Source organism: Mesoplodon densirostris, chromosome 11, assembly GCF_025265405.1.
Source record: "Mesoplodon densirostris isolate mMesDen1 chromosome 11, mMesDen1 primary haplotype, whole genome shotgun sequence".
NCBI classification, from domain to species: Eukaryota; Metazoa; Chordata; class Mammalia; order Artiodactyla; family Ziphiidae; genus Mesoplodon; species Mesoplodon densirostris.
Window position 1 is genome coordinate 105,338,247 of NC_082671.1, and position 26,346 is coordinate 105,364,592.

General features: G+C 34.8%; 1 protein-coding gene across 1 annotated transcript in view; it reads right to left on the reverse strand.

Annotated features, from left to right (window-relative positions):
- Positions 1 to 26,346, reverse strand: part of TRHDE (thyrotropin releasing hormone degrading enzyme) — a 405,203-nt gene that overhangs the window by 94,257 nt on the left and 284,600 nt on the right. Inside the window, exons 8-10 of the mRNA XM_060113303.1 lie at positions 9,294 to 9,359; positions 8,459 to 8,646; positions 3,208 to 3,296 (exon numbers count right to left, since the gene is read on the reverse strand). Of these exons, the coding sequence (XP_059969286.1) occupies positions 3,208 to 3,296; positions 8,459 to 8,646; positions 9,294 to 9,359 (343 nt within the window). The remainder of the gene's footprint in view (positions 1 to 3,207; positions 3,297 to 8,458; positions 8,647 to 9,293; positions 9,360 to 26,346) is intronic.

Below are 26,346 nucleotides of genomic sequence, written 5' to 3' on the forward strand. Positions count from 1 at the left end.
CGCACCCCGGTTGCTGTGCTCTCCTTCATGACTTGAAGCTTCCCCCTCCACCACCAGTCTCTGCCAGTGAAGGGGCTTCCTAGTGTGTGGAAACCTTTCCTCCTTCACAGCTCCCTCCCACTGGTGCAGGTCCCGTCCCTATTCTTTTGCCTCTGTTTTTCCTTTTTCCTTTTGCCCTACCCAGGTACGTGGGGAGTTTCTTGCTTTTTGGGAAGTCTGAGGTCTTCTGCCAGCATTCAGTAGGTGTTCTGTAGGAGTTGTTCCACATGTAGATGTATTTCTGATGTATTTGTGGGGAGGAAGGTGATCTCCACGTCTTACTCCTCTACCATCTTGAAGGTCCTCTCTTTTCCTAACATTTGGCATTAAATTTATTCCCTTCCATTGCACCTTAATTAATAGCCAGTCAACATGCAGGCTACTACATATATGAATGTCTGCATTCTCAGCAGTTTCATAGTAAAAACAAAAGAGAAAAATCCTTTTACCTACTTTCAATAATTTAAAAATTTGTTTTAAAACAATTTTTAGACTAAAATTATCTGTACCTTAACTTGGAATTAATTAGATAATCATCTGACACAACAAAAAACTGAAGTGTCAAGAGCATTTAATGATTCAAATAAAATTCATACTTTACATTGTTCACCAATGTCTTGACCTTAGTATCATGTGACATCAAATTGATATTACTGAAAATGAAAAATTATAAAAACATTGATCTGATTGTTATAATTAAAAGGTGGAATGTTTTATATATGTTGATAAGAATTGATCAGAATATTTTCTTACTCTTTCTATGAAGAAACATTTTTCATTACTATTAGTTGACTATATTTTGAAAAAAAGGGGATCTAAAAGGAGACAAATTTAACAATCTTTTATTCTTCCTAATCCTTGTCTGGTGTCAGTTTTCTCTTTGTCATCAGAATGAAGGAGTTCGAGACAGAACTAAAAACATTTAGAACAAGACTAAACAGGGAAAATAGAAAGGTTGCCTTTCTTTTAGGTCCCACTTAGAAAATTCTTCCAGATTTATGTATTCATAAAGTTTTCAAGAAACAATTACTTGGTATGAACATTCCATGCAAAAGCCTTAACATTTCGAGTAAGATAATGTTTATCAACCAGAAGATTCTGCTATGATATAATGAAATATGACACATTACACTCTGCAGGTTGCACACTACACAACTTTGGGGTGAGGGAGTGTGCAAGTAATATCACAGTCCACGTAAATATCATCTCCCAGAGTTATGCACCGCAAAAAGTATGCAGCTGTGAATAACACCTAAATGTATTACCATAGGGGACGTTTTAGGCAAACATACGGTTTGAAATATCATGTTGTTATTATTCCTGATTAATAATAAAAGACTGTAAATAAAATCAACCTCTCAAATACAACCTGTTGCCATTGGTCAAGAAAAGCCATGATAGTAATAATCTAAAATGGAGTATAATCTGTTTCACTATGCTGTACACCTGAAACTGAGGTAATGTTGTAAATCAACCAAACTTCAATAAAAACAAAGAAAAAAAAAAGAAAAGTCATGATACTCTTCTAGATACTCTGTGTGGAATAAGCGGATACCATGAATAACAGCATAGACATAACTAGGGAGTTATAGAGGAAATGGACCTGGGAAAAGTATTCAAGAAGAATCAGACTTGCCTTGAATCCCTGCATTGTCTAAAAGTGAAAGTTGGGGATGATCCTGACATTTGATCAGTGTCTTTGCACTCTTCTAAGTTCCCATTTTCATCTACCCTCCAGTGAGAAATGTTTTATTACTGAAAACTGTTCTATTTCGTGTTCCTAGCAATCCTATGGAGCGATGACTTCATTCTAATAGCTGAATCATTACAGTAGAAGCTCACTGCTTTCACTCATCATTTCATAATAAATTATGTAGATAAATAAAACAACCACATGAAGATAAAGAGAAGTATAAAGACAATAGAGTAAGTGTGAATTCAGAATCACGGTATAAAAACTAATTTGAAGCAATGAAAAGAATAGATTATAGTAAGCAATTTAAAGGAGAAACACCAATACATTTTAAAGTAAGCATTTCAATGCATCACTACATTACATATGAATGTTTCACACACAATGTATATAAATGAAAGCATATATTTTCATAATATGTGATGATGTGTTAAAAATACAACAACATGAATATCTGAATAAAAATTCAACTGGCAAAACAAGTGTTTATATTTCTGGTAGGCAGATTAGATTCTGCTGTGAGACCTTTTTCTTATATGTATGTGTGTATGTATTTTAAGCACTTACATCTCCCTAATAGGAGCAAGACTGAGGAGAAGAAACAATATTTTTTGTTGTTTATTTATACTTTACCTTACTTCAAAAAAAGATTTGTGGTTGTTTAAATTATGCTTCCAAAATAGCAAGAAAACATAAAGTAGCAGAATGTGAGAAAGGAGTAAGAAAAACAAAATGTGAACATACTTGACCATTTAAATCTAAATGAAACGTTACAGAAAAGATGATAATTGGCTTTTTCTTCAATTCAATGGAAAACAGAAATAAAACAGACCTGTTTCACACTCTAGTATGAAGCATTTAGATTGGATTCAAGAAATAGCTTTCTGACAGTGAATTGAAATAGGTAACTATCTTATTTGAAGATATTTAGAAATAGAGTAGAATCTCATCTTTCTCTGATCCTTAAGAGTTAACCCTACCTAAGGGATGGTTTTATGACCTAGCAAGCCTCTCCCTTCTGGCCCTATAATTATCTAATTCTACAGAGAATATTGCCTCACCCATTCTTTAAAGAGCCAGTCTGGTAAAGAGAAGATAGCTGGAAAATGGAATAAAAAATGTGGCCTGTGTTTCAGTATCTGGCATACTGTTCTATTGGGAGTTACGATTGTAATTCTATTACATTCAGGATTATAAAATAGTACAGTTTAAAGCAGTTAAGATTAGTACAAGTACTTAGATTTAAATTTTCTCTTTACCATCAAAGACACAAATAAATTTAATAATTATATCAGTGGACTGAAATTAGAGTATGTAGAAACTATACTATATTATACTTAAATTTATAGAGGTTATTCCTCTATATTCTCTTTCTAATTTGTCTTTATTCACATTTTTATAACAGCTGATACAAGAGGTTAAGTTGCTAAACAATTATCTGAAACCAAATTCTCAGGGGAGAACATATTTTTTACCTGATTTGTTAGACACCCAAATAATTGCTTCTGAAGACACATAGCTTCTATTTCCTACCACAATAGTTAATGGGATCTGCCACAGGTAACTGCAAAATAAAAGAGAAACTTTAAGAATAAAAATGGTTACAACAAACAAACAACATTTCCTATGTACCTCCTATGTGATTTTTCTTATTCTCTTTAGGAGAATTTTTTAAATTCCCCAGTCATAAATGTAAGGAATAGGCCAAGAAGATGAATTCACTCTTTCAATGTCGCTAAGCAGACTTGGACTCTCAGAGTTTTAATTTCAACACAAAAGATGGACTACCAACAAAACAATTTATCTTGGAAAAAAAGATTTGAATTTTACATGAGGAATAAAAAGTAGCTAAAATCTATAAATCTGAGCTGCACCATATATTGAGTAAAGTCTTAAAATAACTCCTTTCAACTTGATTCTGCATTAGATTAATGCCTGTTCCAGTGGTTTCATGCATTTACATTTCAACATTCTCCTCATTTACTTAACTATTCTTAAAAAACACCTTTGTCAGATTGTATAGAAAGGATAATACAGCACAGATAAAGTTATTCAGCAAAGTAGGGACAAAAAGCAAAACTGATCAGATCCCCCTAAAATCCAGATCAATACAAAGAACACCATGGGACACAATGCTTTGTTTTCTGAAATGGAATTTCCAAATTGATGTGTGAAATCAACCACCAATGTGCAAGGATCAGTCATGAGTCTCAGCTATTAAAGAGAAGCGTTTTCTAGAACATGACTTTTTATAGGACAAAAATTTAGGCCTATACTTGTACGTGAAGTAATATCAATTTAACCTCAAATGAGCAACGGGAGATAAATTGGATAGTCTTACAATAAAATCCAATGACTACATTTTGTTCCCCTAAAATATAGCCAGGTTATGTTAACCAATCATTGCACCATTAGCAACAGGGATAGTCAACAATATGCAGTATGAGAAAAATATTTCTGACCTGAAAACTATAAGAATACTCTATGAGCTCAGTAACTATGGGAATTAATGGAGAATTGAGAATTTTTCAGGGAACATGTCTGGGGCTATGTAGCTAAAAATAGAATGAATATGTCTTTTGATGGGAGAGGACATCTCCAAATCTATCATATGGAATTTGATTATTATTTTATCATTTCATGTCTCCCATTCACAATAATCAGAATTTAGTAATAGCAAAAATCCAAATGGAAGACTGGAAGAAATTCCTAGTGTTATACCAACTGCTATCTCCAACATAGAAAGTTAATATGTTTAAGATTCTAAATTTTAAAAGTATATGCTATACTTAATCAGACAAACATTTTTGAGTGTCAACTATGTGGAGACATGCTGCTATACTGAATGGACTCCGGACAATTGATCAGGAAATAAACAACCTATTGTAGCGAAACAGGTATTGTTTGTAGGGTAGACATTGGTGAACGCCAACCCATGTACACTCTTTAACAAATATCCCCAAGCTCATAACATGATACCAAGAATATGCCACAAGTATTTAATAATGGATTTACTGTTAGGAAGATACAGAGAATTTATATAATAAATTTATATATAAATATGTATAGCTGTTCTCTAAAACTAATGAATCTTTTCGATTAACTGAAATTATTAGGTAAGAGACAACAATGCCTGACTCTGCATCTGATTCTCGAATTAAACTATGAACTCATTTTTGTGTACCTAATATCTTCCAAAAGCCTGGAAATGAAATGCTTCCATAAATTGCTATTGAAATGGATTGAATGAGACTGAAGTAAAATAAAAGGAACTATATCAGTCTATAATAAGACAGAGATTAACTTTATGAAATTGATTTTTTTAGAACAGATTGTCTATATTGAGTTGGGGCAACTAAATTTTGAAGGCAAATAAATATCAGTTAAAGGGCCAGAAATATATAAAATTGAAGATGTTTAAAACTCTTCAAGGATAAATGTCTTTTTTGTAACGTGATCATAAAATATTTATGAAATAGTACTTGCCCCTAATATAAACATACTTATAATTTTACATTTATTTAAACTGTATCCTTCTAAATAATGAAACTAGAAATTACAATAAAAATTGATATGTTTTGATTTTGAGTTTTAGCAAAAGTCTCTAAAGTCAAGAAGGAGAGATTCATATCAATACCTCCATTGTTGCTTACAGACAATTCCACATACAAGAAACTTCCTAAATGGCAGACACTGTACTGTATAGCAATGTTCAGATGCAAAAAAAGAAGTTAACTTTAAGGTATTGCGATACAAACATTGGGGCATTTTGTAAAACTTTTAAAATACCCTCTATATTTTTCCTAAGAATGTTTTTTGGCCTCTATTCTATGTGTGTGTGTGTGTGTGTGTGTGTGTGTGTGTATGTATACACAAAATCTATACATTGTCACAAAGACAAAGTAAAAATTACAAATCACCAAGCACTATATGAAGTTTATATTATTTCTGAATTGCTATACTATCAATACTATACAAGTTATTTTCCTTAACTTTCCAAACAACACATATTTGATCTTTCTACAAATTTCATTTTTAAGATCAAAGAAAGCATGGCAATTATGTTGCTTTATGATTACAACTTAAAAGGCTAGAAGACCCTAAACATTGTGGGTGAAAAGCTCTGTGTGGTGTGCTGTAAAAAAATCCAAAACTGCAGTGAGTTATGTTAAAAAAGAACCTGTGAAATTAAATTGTGCCCCCGCTCCTTAAGTTTAACTTGAATTTTAGTCATCTCATTTTAAGAAGAAAAAAACAAAAACAATGCACTTCAAAAGACTCTCAAGATATTTTTTATTTAACAGTTCCTGGGACTACCTCTCTTCAACGTAGGTCACATTTTTATAATAAAGCAATGTTTATTCTAATGATTATGTTAAGGTAGAAAAGAGTAGGTGCTTATTTTAGCTGGAGTGAAAAAACTTTTTAAAAAATGGTACCAATATTAGTGAAGCATTAATGTAGATGCCATGAAAAATGGTTCCGAGGTTGCTATCATCGGACCCAAAACAAAAGGAGATAAATATAATTCTCTGTAGCACAGGACTCCAAGAAGCTCCATATGTATAGGAGACATTACTGAACATTACAATGTATTAACTTTATAAAGAAAAAAAAGCTACACAAATTCACAATTTCCCAAATACCAAAATGCTAGCAAATATTTTACTCACTTTCACATATCAACTAAATTTATGCAATTATTATATAAAGATCTTTCCTTTCTATGCTGTAATATAGCTACCACATATGAAAAATATGATTACTATATACATTAAAAATGTTCTAGGCATGTTGTAGTGACATTCCAGTGTCCTCGACAAAACTGAAGACAAAGAATTGATTATACTGTCACAGAAAATATCCACAATTCATGGGTTTCCTGGCGTAAATGGGCACCATGTTTTACTGCATTAACTATTTGCAGTATATGATAAAGATCTAAGAAGGTTACAGACAAAGCGCAGATAGAATTGGTATTGAAGATTTGACCACAATGTTATAGTGAATTAAATTATCAATAATATAAAACTGAATACTAAAATTTCAACTGCAAACTTTATTATTTCAAAATAGATATAAAATAAATTTTGAGACTGATGGAATGCCATGCATTATCTCACTCAATATTTTCTATGCCAAGTTCTCAGCGTTCAAAACCATTCATATGATTTTATAACTCCAGCAAAAACAAAGCTCTGTAACAGCTTTGTATAGGTATATATACCTATGCAGACTGGGAGAAAGCCTTCTTTTAAAGAGTCAGACTTGCGGCCGATACATCTGGCTCATATTATAGGTTGACAGAGTATTTTTGTTCAAAATTTGTTCTGTCATCTGCATGTCCTTTAGGTTTTTCTGCATCAGTGATGTTTGTGTAAGAATGATCATTCTCAAAGGCAAGGCCTGAATCTCTCTAACTTTGCCACAGTCAAGTAGTTTTTATGTAATTCCTGACAAGGCCAGGGTTGATGCCTAAGCAGGTTTCACCTGGGGCCAGACCGTGGTTGACCAGAAGCAGTGTTTGGCAGCTGTGAGGAATCCAGGCTGGGTGAAGGGTTGACAGAGTCAGATCCTGACAGTGTGGCAGGATAATACCCTGTATTCCACAGGTGCAAACAGTTAGATTACAAGGGCAGTCTGCTGAAGGACAGTGTATATAATGAGCAGGAGATTTAAGACAAAACTTTCTTAGGTGGGTTCCCAATTTAGTCACCAGAAAACATTCATGAATTTCTCAGTCACTTCTATCTGGACCCTGTCTTGGAGCTACCCTACTTAGGTATGATTTTCATTCCTCTTAGAGATAACAAAGAAAGCTTAATGCATGCTTCACATATCCTAGATACTGATGGATGATAAAATCAGATTCCTAATATACCAAATGGGAGACAGCATGACCAGTCTAATCCCAACGCCTCACTTTATTTATTAATTTTGACCTCCATCCCTCCCTGTCCCGCTCCCAACCTCTTATCCGGATATCTTAGAAAAAAATACAATGAAATGATTTAAATTCTATCTTTCCTTGGCTCAGCTTTAATAAAGCACAAAAGAGTGGGAAAACATGAACTAGGAAAGAATCACTACATGCTGAATTTTCAGGAATTAAATAAGAATTTCAAATGAAAGTTAAAGTAACAACAAGTCAAGTTCTATGTATGTTGTGTTAATGGTTTTTAAACACTAAAAGTGAGGGAAGAGAATGTATTTTGATCCTAAGTGGCATTGATACTTAGACCATTTTAAATGGATCTAATTTGAGTTCCTCTGGCTCAGACACTACTTAGTCTGGTTGTGGGTTTTTGTTTGTTTAACTAGCCTTTCTGGATTGTTAGTTTCTGTTCTTGTCTATTCTACAAATCTTGGTTTTCTCAGTACCATTTAATCCACTTCAAAGTATTTTAACTTTCTTAAATTTAATTCAAAAAACATTTACAGGGAAAAGTAAAAAAAAAAAGCACACATTATTGTTTTAAATGACCATCATAATTTAAATCCTGTCTTCTTAAAATAACTTTAGCATGCTGCCACCTTGATAGTTAAAATATCTGGAAATGGGAGTAAAAGAGGGTTCAAAATGAAAATACCATCTGTAAATAAAGAAATGAAAACTATATTTTGAGTACTTTTCATAATTCTGTTATCAATTATTTTTAAAACGTTAAAATGCAAAGTGAAACATAAAACAAAAGCAATTTTTCCACATAAACAACAGAGTTGTACCTGTTATTTTGAGGTTCATGTGCTTTAGTTTTAGCACTGATGTCATAAATAAAATGTTGCTGTGTAATTATTATTCTATTTTCTGCTGTTGTATTTCCCAAGATGGTGATAACAGGATAACCCATCTGGAGTGTCCACTGATCCATTACTTCTTGTATATTTACATACTTTCCATTCCTTTTTAAAGCCTTTATAACCAAAATTGTATAAATTAATTTTATAAACATAAACTATAAACATAATTAACATTAAACCATTTTCATGTTTACTTTTATGATTTACTTAAGTATGAAAACATTTAAAATCGGTGCAACTAATATAATGTGTTAGTAAAATTAATCTTCTTGCCTTAGCTTAAGCTTCATGCATATATATATATACATAGAAATAAAAGCTTTATTAACATTAAAGTTTTTACCTAATGGAAGATGAAATATATTTTATTGTTAAAGCAAGTACTTACTTGCAGCATCTTTAAGCATCCCCACCCAGTATGTCTAGTATTAAACTTAAATACTTGTTATTCACTTATAGAGAGAAAGTTCTTTACCATCCATATTTCACTCAAACATGAATATCTGACACCCTATTAAAATTATATTTCAGAAGTATTATCATGTTTGAAAGTAGGCAAGATATCTTTAACTACCATTGTAGCTGAATTAATTTTAAAACTCATTATCCTTATAATATAATACATGAAAGCAATATCAAGAAAAGGGAAATATAAAAAGTAAAAACAAACCATCAGTGTCAATAAAAGTTATGAATGTTTTATAAACTCCATTCAAATATTCAAGAAGAGGCTTTGGCTTTCAAGCTTCCTATACTTTACCTCTGATAGTGTATTCCAGAGATCATTTCTGGCTGCATTGCCATACTTATGAATAGTTAAGTAATCCTACAAAGAATATAAAATTGTAATTACAATTCAAAGGCTAAGCAATTTCCAGTAAACACATTTATTTCTCAATTCGGTTAACCATTTCCATTTGTTGGAACTGCCTTAACACAAAGATAAAGATGTGCAAAAAAGGTGAAGAATCTCATTTTAAAATATTCCAAAGAGATTGAACTATAGCATATTTCTTAATTAAATCATCAAACAATACTAATCTCTTAAAATTTATTTTCATAGCCATAATCACTTCTTATGGATTTCCAGGGTCAAAGATCTTCCTCTAATTTAGCAAGTCAAACTCAGGCAATTTTGAAGAAACTACCTGTGCAATGAAATATTTAGGGGAAACTTTCTCATCAGGCTTTCATGTTGAAGTGTTGAAAAAAATATCTTGCTTTATGGAAAAAGGAAAAAAACAACCTGACTGATATATTCTTATGTGAAGAGGGATTGTTTTGCCAAAAAGGTGATGACTATCTCCACAACTTGTCCAGTTCCCTGTCTCTCTGCAAAGGACAGGCTGCCTAATACAAAAATGATATATACATATTTCCATGAGTTTGAAACACATATTAATATTTAATAAGAAAAGGTCAATCCTAAGTTTATTTAATATTTTTGAGCTTAGGACTTCACATTTCTCATTTTCAATCATTAGTAGTTTAACATACACACTTTCTGATTCATGTCTGTTCCCTTCTAAGAAGCGTGGTTTATGTCCCTGTGAATGTGTTATTTAGTTATGGCTACTTGGCTTTTTTTTTTCTGATTTCAAAGTGGAAAAATCAATAGAAAACAGTGTTTTACATTATGAAACAGTGTCCCCTCCTTCATCTGAAATTCCATTATCTCTACAACACCTAGGTAGTAGACAAAATCTTAATTTACATCATAGTACTAAACTGAAAAAATTTTGCTGACTCCTTTCAGTACTTTATGTAGAGTGGAATACTTTGGGGATAATTAAAGTTGGGGAAGCAAATTTTCTGAAATACAAATTGTAGCACCTGTGACAGATTCAGCTTTCTTGGTAACTCACAGCACAGCAAATGGCAACTCCCACTTAATCAGACTCCTAGAGATGCAGTACTCAACACTAACTTAGCAACCACAAATTCATCGTCATCATCAGGTGTTAGAAATAACTTTACTGAAAAAACACAAGCCTGAATGACCAATCTGAATCCTAACTTTGGCTTTGAACATGCCACATGAGGCATTTCCAATTAGAACTCAAGGACCAGGATTTAAGTCAGCTATTTCAGATTTAGTTGTCAGAATTATTTTTTATGCTTGTTTAGCACTTAAGTGAATAAATTTGGGGAAAATAGGAATTATGAAACATAAATTTAAATTTTATTTTAAATAAATAATAATAATGCTATAATAATACAGTTTTAACATTAGAACTATTTATTATTGGATTCTGTTTATGTATAGTGCTGCTAGGATAATCCAAAAGAGGGAACAAAGGAATACTACATAGACCTTGAAAGGTCCAATACATAACTACATGTTTCTCTTCACAGACAGATCACAAAAATCCAACAGTTCATGATATGAGTTGACCTTGGCCCAATACTGATCATCAACTTGAGCTCTCGGTTCTCTCCCCAATTCAGAATAAAGTTCAAATTTACATTTCAAGCAGGCTGAAATGGCAAAAACTCAAATGTTTTCCTTAGTTATTTTAACCTTCCTCTTGCACAAATATAGTCATATTTTGAATTGAGGAAATTTTGCTTTGTCTTTGTAGAATTACAAAACCACTTAAGAGAATAGTGAGTGTGGTTTTTTGATGATCAATCATTTATTTACTTGTCCATCCCACAAAATGTATGGTGCACTTTGCATGTGCCAGGCAGCTTACCAGGTGCTGGGGCAACAGTGGTGGAGAAAATTTTACTGAGAATAACTAGAAATACTGAGATGCGATTTGTGTAGGAAGGTTTCTGTGACTGAAACTGGGGAAGTCTTGGTACAATAACCACTTGATAAGATGAATCAAATATTTGGTATGAGATTGAATAAGAAGATTTTAAGTTCTGGTCAAACCTACAAGTCAATGAATATGGACATGGCTGGAGTTATGAACCTGAAATGAAAATTTATATTTATGTGTATGAAAGTCAATCAGCAGTAGATATGACATAATATAAAGTAGAAGAATGATTTAATATTAACACTGTAAAGAGAATTGTGGGTTCTCTATAAAGAGTATTTCAGAAACAGTAGAGTTGTTGAAAAGAGTAAAACCAAGACGACCACTAGAATATTCTTAAGGAACATAAACAACAATATAAACTGATTAAAAGTTAAAAGCAGGGACTTCCCTGGTGGCGCTGTGGTTAAGAATCGCCTGCCAATGCAGGGGACACGGGTTCAAGCCCTGGTCCGGGAAGATCCCACATGCCGCGGAGCAACTAAGCCAGTGCGCCACAACTACTGAGCCTGCATGCCACAGCTACTAAAGCCTGAGCACCTAGAGCCTATGCTGCGCAACAAGAAAAGCCACCGCAATAAGCCCACACACCACAACAAAGAGTAGTCACTGCTCACCGCAACTAGAGAAAGCCCGCGCACAGCAACGAAGACCCAGTGCAGCCAAATAAATAAATAAATAAATAAATTTTTTAAAAAGTTAAAAGCATGTTAAGCAAAAGTATATTCTGATACATAAAGTGCAGGAATGGGAGTCTGACTGTCTTTGTTCAAATCCATATTCCAACACTCCCTAGTTGTATGATCTCTGGCAAATCACTTAAACTCTTTGTGCCTGTCTTCACATCTAGAAAATAAGGATAATAAAAATACCTGCTGCATAGAACTTTTCTGAGAAATAAATGATTTAATATCTGTACAGTGTTAAAAAGCAAAGAGTGCTTAACACAGTAATGTCTATTCAATAGACAGTGGCTGCTATAATCTTATTAATCATTTCAGGTTACAGGTTGGAAAACTGAGTAACAAAAGCAAAAGCATCATTAATGATAATAATTAAAGAACACAGTTACATGAAAACAATATTTGCTTCCCTTTTAGCACTAAGTTGCTTTATATTTTATTTCATTCAATCCCAAGATGACATTTATGAGTTAGATGTTATCATCAACACTTAATAAATCAAAACACTGGAACTCAGAGACTCCAGCCTATGTCCAAACCCCACATCTGTGCACACAACTGCTGACCCAAATCCAGTATCTATGAGATGACACACAGGTGACTAAGAGTCATGTTTAATGCTGAACTCATTGTCCTCCCCTATATCAGCTCCTTTTGGGAGCCCTTCCCCAGGGATGACCCTTCCATCCACCTCAACCAAGGAGTCATCTTTGATGCCTTTCTCTCCCTTTCCACCACATTCAGGTAATGATCCACATCCTAAATAGCCCCCTAATATTCCCCCTTCCTTTTAGCTGTTTGACAGCCACTGTACAGTATCTTGCCCAGATGACTACTACTGCTACTACTTCTGCTTTGTCCCTTTCAAATCTAAGCTCTTTCACGCAGTCATGCATGAATACTTTTCATCAAATATACATATGAATCCCTGCTGCCTTCAGAATATAGTCCAAACAGACCTCAATGTAACTTAAAGGTGTCCCTTATAGTCCGGTCCCTCTGTACCTCTCCAATCTCATCCATTACTTTGTTGGCCCCCTGCCTCAACTTAACCATTTTCACCTTTCTTGCAGACGTCTAATGCATATTTTCTCCCTTTTCTAGTCCCCTGCACAAGCAGTTCTCTACACACTCTTTTCTCCTTTGCCCGTTTAAATTCAATTCAATCTCCAGGACTCAAGTTTGCATGTCCTTCGGGAATCCTTTCTTGCCCATTCTCACCCCCTTCCTAATTCTGAGTTAAGCACCCCTCTTATATTCTTACATGCTTCACCATATAAGAGCAATTATCACACTGTTATAATTGCCTGTTTACTAGTTTGACTGCCCACATAGTCTATAAACTCCATGAGAGTGAGGACCCTGTGATTCCGTTTACCACTATTTAACCAGCATCTATGTGCCCAGCCTGGTACCCAGTAGATGCTCAATATATTTGTGTGATTTCTGACTTTCCTTATGCAGTATGCCTTTCTGCAGACAGCTGACAATGCAGTAAAGAGAGATTTCTTGTACCTATCATGTTCCCCCTAAATGTCATATTTAAATGCTAAATACTTAATTTATTATTTCAGTGAGTATTTGTCGGATATATAACTTGCAATGATATATACAGTTGGCCCTGATGTCATCAAAAGACTGTAAACTATTGGGTATGAGACGGTTTTTGTTTAACTTTCTTTGCTAACAAGTGACACGGTTCATAACATTTTATATATAAAAGCCAATGGGACTAATAAAGACAAGGGGAAAAGTAAAAAGTGAGCTGAGGAAGTAAAGCACTATTATCTTTTAAGATTTATGTGGAAATAATTATGGAATACTTGCTCTACTATTAACGAGCCCTTCAGCATGTTGAAACAGAGGATCAACCATATAAATGGTTTATTCCTCAGGACACGGAGGGACAGTTTGATAAAAATCAAAGAGGGGGCTTCCCTGGTGGCGTAGTTGTTGAGAGTCCGCCTGCCGATGCAGGGGATACGGGTTTGTGCCCCGGTCTGGGAGGATCCCACATACCGCGGAGCGGCTGGGCCCGTGAGCCATGGCCGCTGAGCCTGCGCGTCCGGAGCCTGCGCGTCCGGAGCCTGTGCTCCGCAACGGGGGAGGCCACAACAGTGAGAGGCCCGCATACCGAAAAAAAAAAAAAAAAAAATCAAAGAGGTATGGACTGGCTTGTATGTGTTCAGCTGCAAATAACAAAAAATCCACCCTGGGATGACTTCCTTAATAACAAGATTTATTCTTTCCTACTATAAGAAGGTAAGATAGAGCCGCAGCTCTTTTCCTATGGAATTCTTTTGGCCCCATCTTTACCTAAGTTTTGGCTTTATCCTCACATTTGGGGCTAGATGGCTGCAGCAACCCCACGCATTCAGATGTAACATCACATAGAGGAAAATATGGATTTTTTTTTCCTGAGAATCTCTGTTTAAGAATCAGAAAAGCTCTCCCTCAAATCCTACATCAAACTCCGCACGTTTCCCGTTTAGCCGAATTCTATCATGTGCTCTAAACAAAATCTGTTAGTGAAATTTTGGGGGGGGGATTGCACAAGTCAGGACCCAGTCCTATGAAGTATATGATTATATAGATGAGGATGAGAATCCAAACAAATCAAAATTTGGTTTATAAGAAAGAAGAGGAGACTAGCTTATGGGTAGATCACCAACAGTGTTTTCTCCAATGAGACAAGGGATGCAAGTCCAGGCCTCAGTGACCCTGGGAAGCAGGATCCTTTCTACTTCCAAGAATAGTCTGGGAAACGCCAGGTAAATCGAGCACTGACTTTTCTGACTATGTGACAAGAAGTTTGAAGCAAGGGTTTAAAATATTGCTCCTTTCTATTAAGAATAATTGTACCTCAAAATATTTGTACTGGGCATTTGTCATTCTTTTGGCTTTCTGGTATTTAAACACCACCTTTATATGAGGGCAATAACTCATCATGGAATCTTAGAGGATAGTGAGGGCTCTCTCACTTGAAATGGAAGGGACAAAATGCTAATCCTCTCCACTCTTCCTGTCAACTACAACATGGACACAAGTGGATACTTCATCCCAGGACTGTTAATCCTACAGGATCAATGCAAAGGAGCAGCAATCACTGAAATTACATTCCCTGTAATGGTGACACTGAGGGTCCAGATACAGCCATGCTAATGGCAGCAACTGAACCAGCCAGTACTGTGACATGACCTTGGCTAGGTTTCTTAATTTCCGAGTCTCCTTTAGTTCCTGTTATCTGCTTTGTAAGCCTGACTCTCCACACTTCCCAATGATTCCAAGGACTGCCCTACATACTTCCAAAAAATTCCTTTTTGCTTAATTTAGTCAGAGTTTCTTTCTGTTGCTTGCAACCCAAAATCCTGGCTGATACAACACTAATGGGTGATACACAACAAAGATGTCTTACATTTTCTTGGTTTCCTCAGCAAGAAAAATAGAAATAATCTCTCAGGACTTATGCAAAACATAAAAAAAGAACACCCAGTTCTATTTAGTAAATCAACTGGGCTTTTATATTATTAGGTATGGAAGAAAGAGGTGGATAGTTTAAAAAAAAAGAGGCAGATAAGAAGGTTGGGAAAAAAGATATGAAAGTTCCACAGAGAGGAGTGCACAGAGAGTGACAAGAATAAAAAATAAAACTCTGTAAAACTTGTGTCTTAAACAAAGCTTCTAGAGCAGAGGCTTTTAAATTGGGACCCATAAGGTCTAGAATTAAATATTTCTAAGTGTGGGCATTATTAGGGTAAAGTGATCTTAAAGGGATCCATAGACAACAACAAAAGCAGATTAAAAGCTGCCAGATCACAGCAATGTCACACAAGGGTTGGATAAAACCCATTTGAAGCCTGGCCATGCATTTCAGAGGATGCTTCTACATTCCCTGACCTTGAGAAACAGAAGTAAAAGACTAAGACAGCGACAGTTGACCAACTAAAACACAAGAAAGCTAGGCTATAGATCAAAATATTACTTTTGTTAATGTCTGAATACTGGTTGGAGATTATGAAATTAAGTAAAAACAAGTAGCCAAGTACTGAAAAAGCACTATGCAAAATAAAAGAATGTTTACATTTTAATTCTACTAGATAAGAACCAAGGATAAAAGGAATAAATAATTATTAAATTTTTATTATTAAATTATAACAAGTTTCCAAGGAGGAAATCCAGTAAAATAGAAACCATTACCAAACATTCTGAGGTACAGCAGTTTCTGACCACAGGATACAATAAAAAAAGAGGTGGAATTTAGGAAGGAAAGTTGTTTGAATAGCTACGATGATAATAGTTGAAAAGTCAGTTATATCATTGTTTGCAGGCCATTTTGATTTTGATTTTTTAAATGTGTGCTTAACTTAAATTTACTTTCAGAAGTTGCTTGCTTAGATATAGGAATATTCAGATATTTCCATAGGAACAAAAGGGCATTTCACATGTTTTAAAAATCCATTACTCCACCTAATGAGTGTAAATTTTGTAAAATCAGTATACTCTCTTAAAGGACTGTGAAATATGCCAGAAAATTTTAAATCAAAACAACCTGCTAGCCCATGAAAGTTTTTTTTGTCTGTTTGCCTGAAATTACAGACAATGGCGTATTCTCACTTCAGTTCTGTTTTCGTCTATCTTTTATTTAGCAATTATAGATCATACCAGCAATGCCCCAACATGCAGGAGCATCACCAGAGGCGCAATATTGCCACTGTTGAATTTGTACTCCATCCCAGAACAACCTGACAGGGTCCTACGCCTGTCAGCAAAATAGCGTGAATGTTAAGTCTATAGGGGTGTTCTGGGGTACTAAAATATCCCCACCTCTCACTTCTGCTGCTAGCTTGAAATATTACTGAGACATAAAATGAATCTATTGGTAAAACTGAAGTTTGTGAATTGCTTTTTCTGAATGCCCTGGTAAAGGGTTTGGACCACAGCAAGCTCACAAAACAGATAAAGTATATCCTGGCCGGTAAGAATATACTGCCTTTTGTAAATCAAGATACCCACTGACTGCAGGCCATGTACAGGGAGTTCTCTCACTCAGCCCCCGGTGCTGGCGACTCGCTGAGAAGACAATGAAACTCAGTTGAGAAAGAGGTAGTGTGCATATTCAGAAAAACTAAGAATTCAGGCCAATCCTTACCAGCCATGTGATCTTGGGTAAGATATCTATTTTCTCTAAACCTTAATTTCTTCAACTGGAAAAAGTAGATAATACAGCACTTACTTGAGAACAGTGTGCATAGAAAATGACATAAAACAAGTAAAGCACTCAGGAAGAAAAAGCCTGCCACACAAAGAACCCAAGAAACGTTAGTTATTTTAAGATCAAGCTCAAGGGAAGAAAGTCTAGAGTCAACATCTTCTTCTTCAACCCTAACCTCCAAGAGAAGTCAAAACGTTCTAGAGGCCCAAGGAAATTAACTGGACTAACTTGTAGGAGGAAAGTGCCCAGAGGACATTTTTTTTTTACTTTTAGAAAGTAAAATTGCAAGAAAAAAAATTGAGATCAAAGCTTCTTTAGACTTGAGAAAAGCTTAGAAACCTTCCCTTATCCAAGGGTGGAGAAAGAAAGAGACTGTGAGGTCTAGAACTCTGTTTTTCGCCGAGGCCTACTGAGGTGACAAGACCACTAATGGGGGGAGGGGTCCATGAAATGGGGGCACTAGTTAGGTTCCTCAGCACAAAATAGCCATACCTAACGGAGCACTAAAGCAGGAAAGACACTAACCTCCAGGTGACCAGAAAGGCAAGGGTTGGGCAAGATACATACCGAACATTCGGGCAGCGTGCACTATCTCACTTCTTTCCTGAAACTAATATGACTGACTATCAGTGTGGATGAGAACAGACATTCTTCGCTGTATGTTCTGGCCTGATAAAGTTCCCTGGAACATTCTCCTATGAATGGGCATGACATAAGGGGAATTCCATAAGGACAGATTAAATTTCCCATATGCTCAGAAGCATGAGGGATTTCTTTTATTCAGTGTTAAAATAATATACACTTACTAATATGTTATTTACTGTTAACATTACTAATGGCGGGTATTTGTCTATCAGATCCTTCCTGGTTTTGTTTCCCTGGTTATCCAGCTTCTATTTCATAGTTTATCTTAATTCCTAACAAACAGCCTCATCTCCTTTGCAGCTCTGTTTTTCAATTAGACTAGTTGGCAAATATCCCATTCCTGGATAAATTCAAGTATTTGCCTTCTTCAAACCTGTACCCATACAGCTGAGCATCACAGGAAAAAATAAGGCAATTGAGCAGTTGTGTTTTCTTTTTTTTTAAATAAAAACTGGTTCACCATATTTATTTGTTTGTTTGTTTGTTTGTTTTTGGCTGCGTTGGGTCTTCGTTGCTGCCCACAGGCATTCTCTAGTTGTGGCGAGCTGAGGCTACTCTTCGTTGCAGGGCATGGGCTTCTCATTGCGGTGGCTTCTCTTGTTGCAGAGCATGGGCTCTAGGCGCACGGGCTTCAGTAGCTGTGGCTCGAGGGCTGTAGAGCACAGGCTCAGAGTTGTGGCGCACGGGCTTAGTTGCTCTGCGGCATGTGGGATCTTCCGGGACCAGGGCTCGAACCCGTGTCCCCTGCATTGGCAGGCAGATTCTTAACCACTGCACCACCAGGAAAGCCCCTGTGCTTTCTTATAAATTTCATAAGCACCAAACTCAAATAGGCACTCAATAAAACCAGGCAGCCATGCCTTCCTATTCTTCCCAATCCTCAATATTCAAATCTGTCTACTGGGCAGCATTACCTCACTTTCAGCTATTGACCTTGCCTCAGATACACTAAAAACACAGAATTTGGAATTCCCTGGTGGTCCAGTGGTTAGGATTTGGTGTTTTCACTGCTGTGACCTCAGGTTTGATCCCTGGTAAGGGAACTAAGATCCCACAAACCTCAAAGTGTGGCATAAATAATTAGTTAATTAATTTTTTAAAAAAAGAATTCATCAGAAAATGAACTCCTTTATTTTCCAATTTCCAAATTTACTGGAAGGGTCTCTCCTATCAAAGACCAGTCTTTTTACTGTCTCAAGAACCAAAATCCGAGTTGTCTCTTTCTTCTGCAACATTATCAAACTCTTCTGTCCCGACTCCTTCTCTACCAGCCTAAAATGAGTACAACCGCCTCCCATCTTTAAAAAACAAAACAGAAACTTTCCTTAGCCCGTATCCTCCTCTAACTACCTACCCTGTTTTTCTGATCTCCTTCCTTGGAAAATTTAAAAAATTTTATCCTACATACACTATCTCTACTTAGGTATTTCCCATCCACTCTTATTTTTTTTAGATTAATTTTTATTGGGGTATAGTTGCTTTGCAATGTGTGTTAGTTTCTACTGTACAGCAAAATGAATCAGCTATACATATACATATACCCCCTCCTTTTTGGATTTCCTTCCCATTTAGGTCCCCACAGGACATTAAGTAGAGTTCCCTGAGCTATACATTATGTTCTCATTAGTTATCTATTTTATACATAGTATCAATAGTGTATATGTGTCAATCCCAGTCTCCTAATTCCTCCGGACTCCCTCTTCCCCCTTGGTATCCATATATTTGTTCTCTACGTCTGTGCCTCTATTTCTGCTTTGCAAATAAGATCATCTATACCATTTTTCTAGATTCCACATATATGCGTTAATATACATTTGTTTTTCTCTTTCTGATTTACTTTACTCTGTATGACACTCTTTAACCCATTCCACTGAAGTCATTAAGTTGCAAACTGCCAAAAGGAACACTTTTTAGTCTTTATTCTGCTCTATCCCTTGGCTGCATTTAACCTCCTTGATCACTTTCTTTTTATTGAAATAATAGGCTTTTTTCTTGACACGAGTAACACCATACCCTTGGTGTTCTGCCTGCCTCTCTGACTATTCCACCTCAGTCTCTTTTACCAGCCCCCTCCTCTTCCTTCAACCTCCAACTGCTACAGCCCTTCAGGGCTTGGTCTCAGGCCTTCAACCCAGAAACTTCAGAATCATTCCTAGGTACTTTTTCTTCCTCATCTCTCAACTACCACACTCTTCACCCAATCTATACCAAGGTCCATTTCATTCTCCCTTCAAAAAACATTTTGAATCCATCCATGTCTCTGTACATCTACTAACTATTTAAGCCTCTGTCATCTCTCACCCGAATATTAAAATATCTTCCTAATTTTATTACCTGATTCCTCCTCTCTTGGTATGCTGATTGCTCCAATCCCAATGTATTATTACAATTAGTCAGATAACTATTTTAAATATAAATAGAGCCATGCTACATCCCAGCTTTAAAACTGTTGAATAGCCTCCCACTGCACTCAGAATAAAACCCAACCCTCTTAAGCACAGTGCACTTTGGCATCCCACAATTAGCTCCTGCCCTCATCTCCCCCCTCATCTCTTGCCCCTACTAACGCTGCTCGCCTACATTAGTTTCTTTATTTTCCTTGAAAATGCTCAGTTCCTTCCCTCAGCCCTTTGCACAAGCCCTTCCATCTTTCTGGAATGATCTCCCCGGACCCCCACCTCTTTCTCACCCTTCAGAACTGAAGACACATGCATTCTTCCCAAGGAGGATTTTCTAAACACCTAACCTAAAGTTACCTGACCCACCCACCCATATGTTATCATACAACATCCGATTTTTTTCCTGCCTAGCATTTAGCACACTTAGTAAATAGGCCTGTATTTGCTCTTTTCCTTTTTAGCATCAATCTTATCCAGTGATATGATTCATGAGATCAGGAGGCATATCTGCTGTGTGTAGCATGCCCTGAATGCTTGTTATTTATCATAGTGTCTAACATTGAGCGGCTATGTAATAAATACGTGTGGAATAAATGAGTAACTGAACATATCTGATGGGTGAACAACGTGGATATAAAACTAAAGAGAGCTGATACAGCAAGAGAAATCACAATTTTGGTTTATTAGCACAAAGCACTAAGAAAAGTTTTTAACACTAAAATGAGTTATTGCTCTTAAGAGGGGAAAAATGATCTGTAACATAATCATAGAGAGAGACCTTGAGCAGAAGAGAAAAGATGAATACGAGAGACTGATTGCAAAAGGAAATGCGATGCAGGATGACAAATGGATATCCCCATTTCTTTGTGTGTCATACTAACACAGAGCCTTCTCTTCCATAGACAGAAACACAGAGGTAGATCAACATGGAATTTTGAATACATTTGAACCTTTTGTAAGATAGATATCTATCTAGGCTAAGATAGATATCTATCTTATCTTAGGCTTACACCTCTTAAGCCACTAATTTATAACATATGGTTTTTCAGAACAATAATTTTGACATTTAGATATGATAGGGAAAAGAAGTTGTATAAATGTTATGGTTCATTATTTTTATAACTGTTGAATATTTATAAATAGTTATGTTATAAAAAAGTAGAACTTCAGTTTTTTAAACAGATAAACACATGGATAAATATGTCATAAAAAAGCAAGTGATAAGAGTGAAATGCAAGAGAATATATGAAAAGTTTTCAACCTCAATTGTGATAAAAATATATACACTGAAATAGCAATATTTTACTTATTAAATTAGTAAGAAATTTATTTTGAAAATAAGACACAATGTTGTTTGCTTAGTGTATTGTAAAAAGAGAACTTCAAACTTTATTTCTACCATTATATATTGGCTTAATATTTCAGAAGAAAAATTGATAATATGCTTTGAGAAATGTAGATGAAGAGGCAATCAAAATATAATGGGAAAATCTATAATTTAAAAATTGTTACAGTGTTGTTTATTTAACAAAAATTGGAAAGCAATCTAAATGTTTGCCAACAAGGAAAAAGCTAAAAATATTATGTACATCTATGCCATAACACTAGTATTAGACTCTATACTAAAACCACCAAGCAATTATGAAAATGTGAGTAAAAAAGAAAAAAAAAACTTCCCAACCTAGAAGGTTTCTTTAGCATCAAAACTTTCAACATTGCCAAATATATACTTCTAGGCTATTACATGAACATTCTGAAAAGAGAACATAAAATAAGAGAAAAAATAAATTAAAAAAGGAAACGAAAGAAAACTGCTGATGCAAGAGCTAAGTAGATTAGAGAAAAATGCCTCTAAGGCAAGTTTATTGTACCTCTGAACTAGCAATCTAACCAAATGGTAACATTTACAAGGGGAGAGGGTGTTTGCAGATAGGTATACATACCCCAGTGTGTAGAATTCACTGATGTGTATGCATTTACACGCATACCAATATACGAATATGTCACCCATTAGCCAAATGTGTCAAATCATTTCACAAATACATTTTAAAGGTATCAAAAACATCATTTTATAGTATCAACCCTATGAGTTAAAATGAATAACATATCTTGAGCTCTTAACGAACAGGCAAAAGAAAACCAGTAAGAATAAGTTTCTAAAACCTCCCATTAAACCGGGTCAATGCTTGTGGGATGAACAAATAGAGATATATGTCATTACTAATGAAGGCTTTTTAGTTAATGCTATACAGTCACAGTAGTCAAGTAACAACATTTAATTCAGAGGCAAAATGATAAGGATTCAATCAGTAGCTGTATACAAACAAATTCATTGAAATTGAGTTATAGAAGTTATTTTCTCTGATTGAGAAATATGAATAGCTATTGCTATTTAATTTTTTAAAGTACTTGATTTTTATTAGAGATAATATTCTTGATTCTCAAATCCATGGAATCTTTCCTTAAAATTAATATTTTTCTCTATAGCATACTCATTAATTTTAGCTTTGTAGTTGGTCTTTAATAAGTTAAATGTTAATTAGGTCAAATCCAATGACTAAACATCATCAATGATAGTATTATAATCACATGGTATTGACTGATCACAAAAAATTATTATGATGAGTTAACCTTTCTACCTATACCATACCTAAAACTGCACAGTGATTTAAGTGAAACACGGAGAAATTGAACAAAACCTATCTATGGTCATTTAATTTTAGATTAAGCATGATTCAGCTACTATCTGGATAAAAGCCAATAATATCTCTTCAGAAAGGAAATTAACTTTGACACATGGTCTCTGTTCCTCTGTTATTTTCTGACTTTTCATTTATCTAAAAACCTACATGCAAGGGAGCAAACACTCTTTCACAAACATAAGCTTGCAGTTTTCAAATAAAAATCCTGTGTACATATGTTAACATATAACTTCTCACTGGAACACAAGTTATTTAGTATGTTGTTGCTACTAATAATCCCTATAGCTTTGTGCTGTCATTACCTTCAGGCTATCAGAATTTTATGAGCACAAACCAATAATAATGATATTTCCCTTTTGCTTTCTATCCACACCTCATTGCCTTACATTGATTTGCATAAGCAATTTCCACCCTGATAATTGGAGGCAAACATCTTTTTGTAGGTTACCTTATGGAAAAGAGCAGTTAAATACTAATCAAGAGAAATCTTTCCTTATTCAACCATATTTTAAATGATATTGAATTACCCTCATTAGATAAGCAGGAGGGTGACTCACTTTCTGACATGGATTTCAGAGTGAGTTTATATCAAGTTTAGCAATGATCTTTCTTCATAATTTCAGTTCCCTGGTATTGCCTCATAACAACATGAAGAATGGTACTGTAGATCATTAAAACAATATTGTTTTGTTTGAAAAGAAAAAGCAGTAGTTATGTACTAATTATTTTTTAATAGCTACTGAGCCAATCAATGTTATTTGAGGATTTCAAAATTATAGCTTTATTCTTTTATTTCCAAAAAACTCAAAGAAAAATTTAAAAAATGTTACTAGGGGGATTAAAACAAGTAAAAATGAATTAAGAAAGGTTAAATTCATGTGAAACAATTCTATCTAAAAGAATCCTTATCTGAATTATTTACTTTAAAAAGAAGCCTAGAATACTTATGTAAGAATGAGGATTTGAGCTGTGGAAGCTTAAATTATAAAAACAAGGTAAAAGAAGTAGATCCTAATTTAGTGGATCTATACACATAAACATTGCTACATATGGGTGAAAATTAATATATATGTACTTAAACAATAAGAAGCCTAGGAAATTAAAAATGTGAGAATTTCAGAAAGATTCAGCAATTCTTACAGTAATAGGGTTTGAGCATGAGGTAAACTAAGATGACACACAGAACACAGTGCCACCAAAGCCAACTGAAGAAAGTGATTCAAGGACTTCTGGATTACGACGGTGAATTGAACAACCACATCTAAGTTCACTCCCTCCCAAAACCTGACTAGAGCTACACTGAGTGTATGGGTGTTTTTTCTCTGTGACACCAAGATTTCTTGATTTTCTGAAATCTAGCGGTGGCTTTCCTGACTTTCACTCCACTAACCCTCCCAACAGGGTCAAAGCCAAATAGTCTTAATACTCAGATGATTAACTGAAGATTCAAGGACACTTTTGCACATCTAGTTAACAAATTTTCCCATCAAATTGAAATAGCTGTCCTAAATTAAAGTATCAAACCCAAATTGTCTAGCTAGTAAAATGCATTAAATGTCTTAGATGCAGAGAATTTGAAAGATGAAAAAAACTTAGAGAGCATTTAATTCTACTCTTGCATTTTGTAACTATAAAGTCAGAGGCCACGAAAGGTTTAGTTACTAGCAGAAAGCCCATCATTAATTAGAAACAGGAATAAGAATTGTTTCTCTCTACTTATTCCATTGCCTCTTGTGTCCCCAAATATGCCAGCTATTGATTTGGGAAATCGATTATGGAAGAGCAATAGCTATACAGAGTTTGCAAAAATACAAATATTTCTATGTTTTAAAAAATGTATTATTTACGAGTGGCATACATGATCCAACAAGAGTTTAAGCTTCGTTTGCTGTGTTCCGCTTTCAATTTAAACATCAAAACAAAACAGAAGCTGACATTAATGGTAGTCAGGACTAATTTTTTATGACTGTATATACTGTCTATTACATTCTAAATAGATAGAATGTATGTTCTGTCTATTACATATTGTAAGAAGTTTTGAGGCAACTTATTTTAAAAATTATGCAAGACTGAACCATTTAAGCATCAGACAAAATTCAAGAGATAAGGGAAGTAGACCAAAAAATCAAGAAGATCAGACCAAGCAAAGTTGTGATTATTCACTATAAAAGTGTTTACCACCAGACTTTCTGATAGCTGATCGAATAGATTTATGGGTACTAGGAGTCCCTTCCTACTGAAGGATATACGTGTAAGTTGAAACCTGAAATATGTTGTCCAATACAAAATATTACAAAAGTTAGAAAAATGTAGTTGAATCCATACTCAAATATTTGCTAAGTTAAATATAAACATGTGAACGGACCCATCTTTCTATATTATTATCATGTTTAATATACAAATATATTTATAGTTTATTTTATATCTATGTATATTTATTATGATATATCATATATTTATTTATATTATATTTTAAATTTATATCGTGTAAATATATCATATTTTATATATTTGTGGTTGTAAAAAATGTTTGCTTTGTTCCCAAAAGAGCTTAAGATGGTTAATTAGGATTTAAAAAATACAAGAGAACACAAGTTTTAGAAGAAACCACCATTATACTATTGTCCCTGTGTGAAACATCAGGGCTAAGGTCCAAGTACTAAAACAAAAAGAAAAAAAAAGGAAAGGAAAGGTGGAGGAGGGAAGAAAGAAGAAAGGAAGAGAGGGAGGAAGGAAGAGAGGAAGAGGGAGGGAGGGAGGGGAAAACATATGAAAAATATACTGTCTGCAACTTGGGATGCCGACACCTATAAATCTAACCCTGGCTCCGTCTGCAAATATAAACTTCCATTTGTCAACATAGAAATATCTATGGTTAATGTAAAGGCAATTAATAGATTTTCCAGCAGAGGTAAGTGCTGACAGTCCAGATTAGCTCTTTCAACAACATGTAAACCAACACTCCCCAGAGCCTTGTGGATGGGAAATATATTAATATCAACTCTGTGACCACTTAGTACCATGACATGAAGTGTCTGTTCAGGAGGTCATTTCCAAACTGTATTCCATACATCTTCATGCACAAGAGATGATAATTTATCACTTAGACGTAGGGATCTACTGTAAACTAATCCAAACTGCTGATGATACACTAAATAGACGTAGGGATCTACTGTAAACTAATCCAAACTGCTGATGATACACTAAATCAGTTTGAGTGATGAATATAAATAAAGCTGCAAGGGAAGTACCGAAGGATAAAGATCTATCTGATCAATGAGATGTCACAAGGCAAATGAAATGCAATGTTGACAAACAGAGTCCCACAGTTGAAAATTAACCAAATCAAGTATCAGAGCATAAAGGTGCACACATTAAAACAAGCTTCAAATGAAAATTTAATA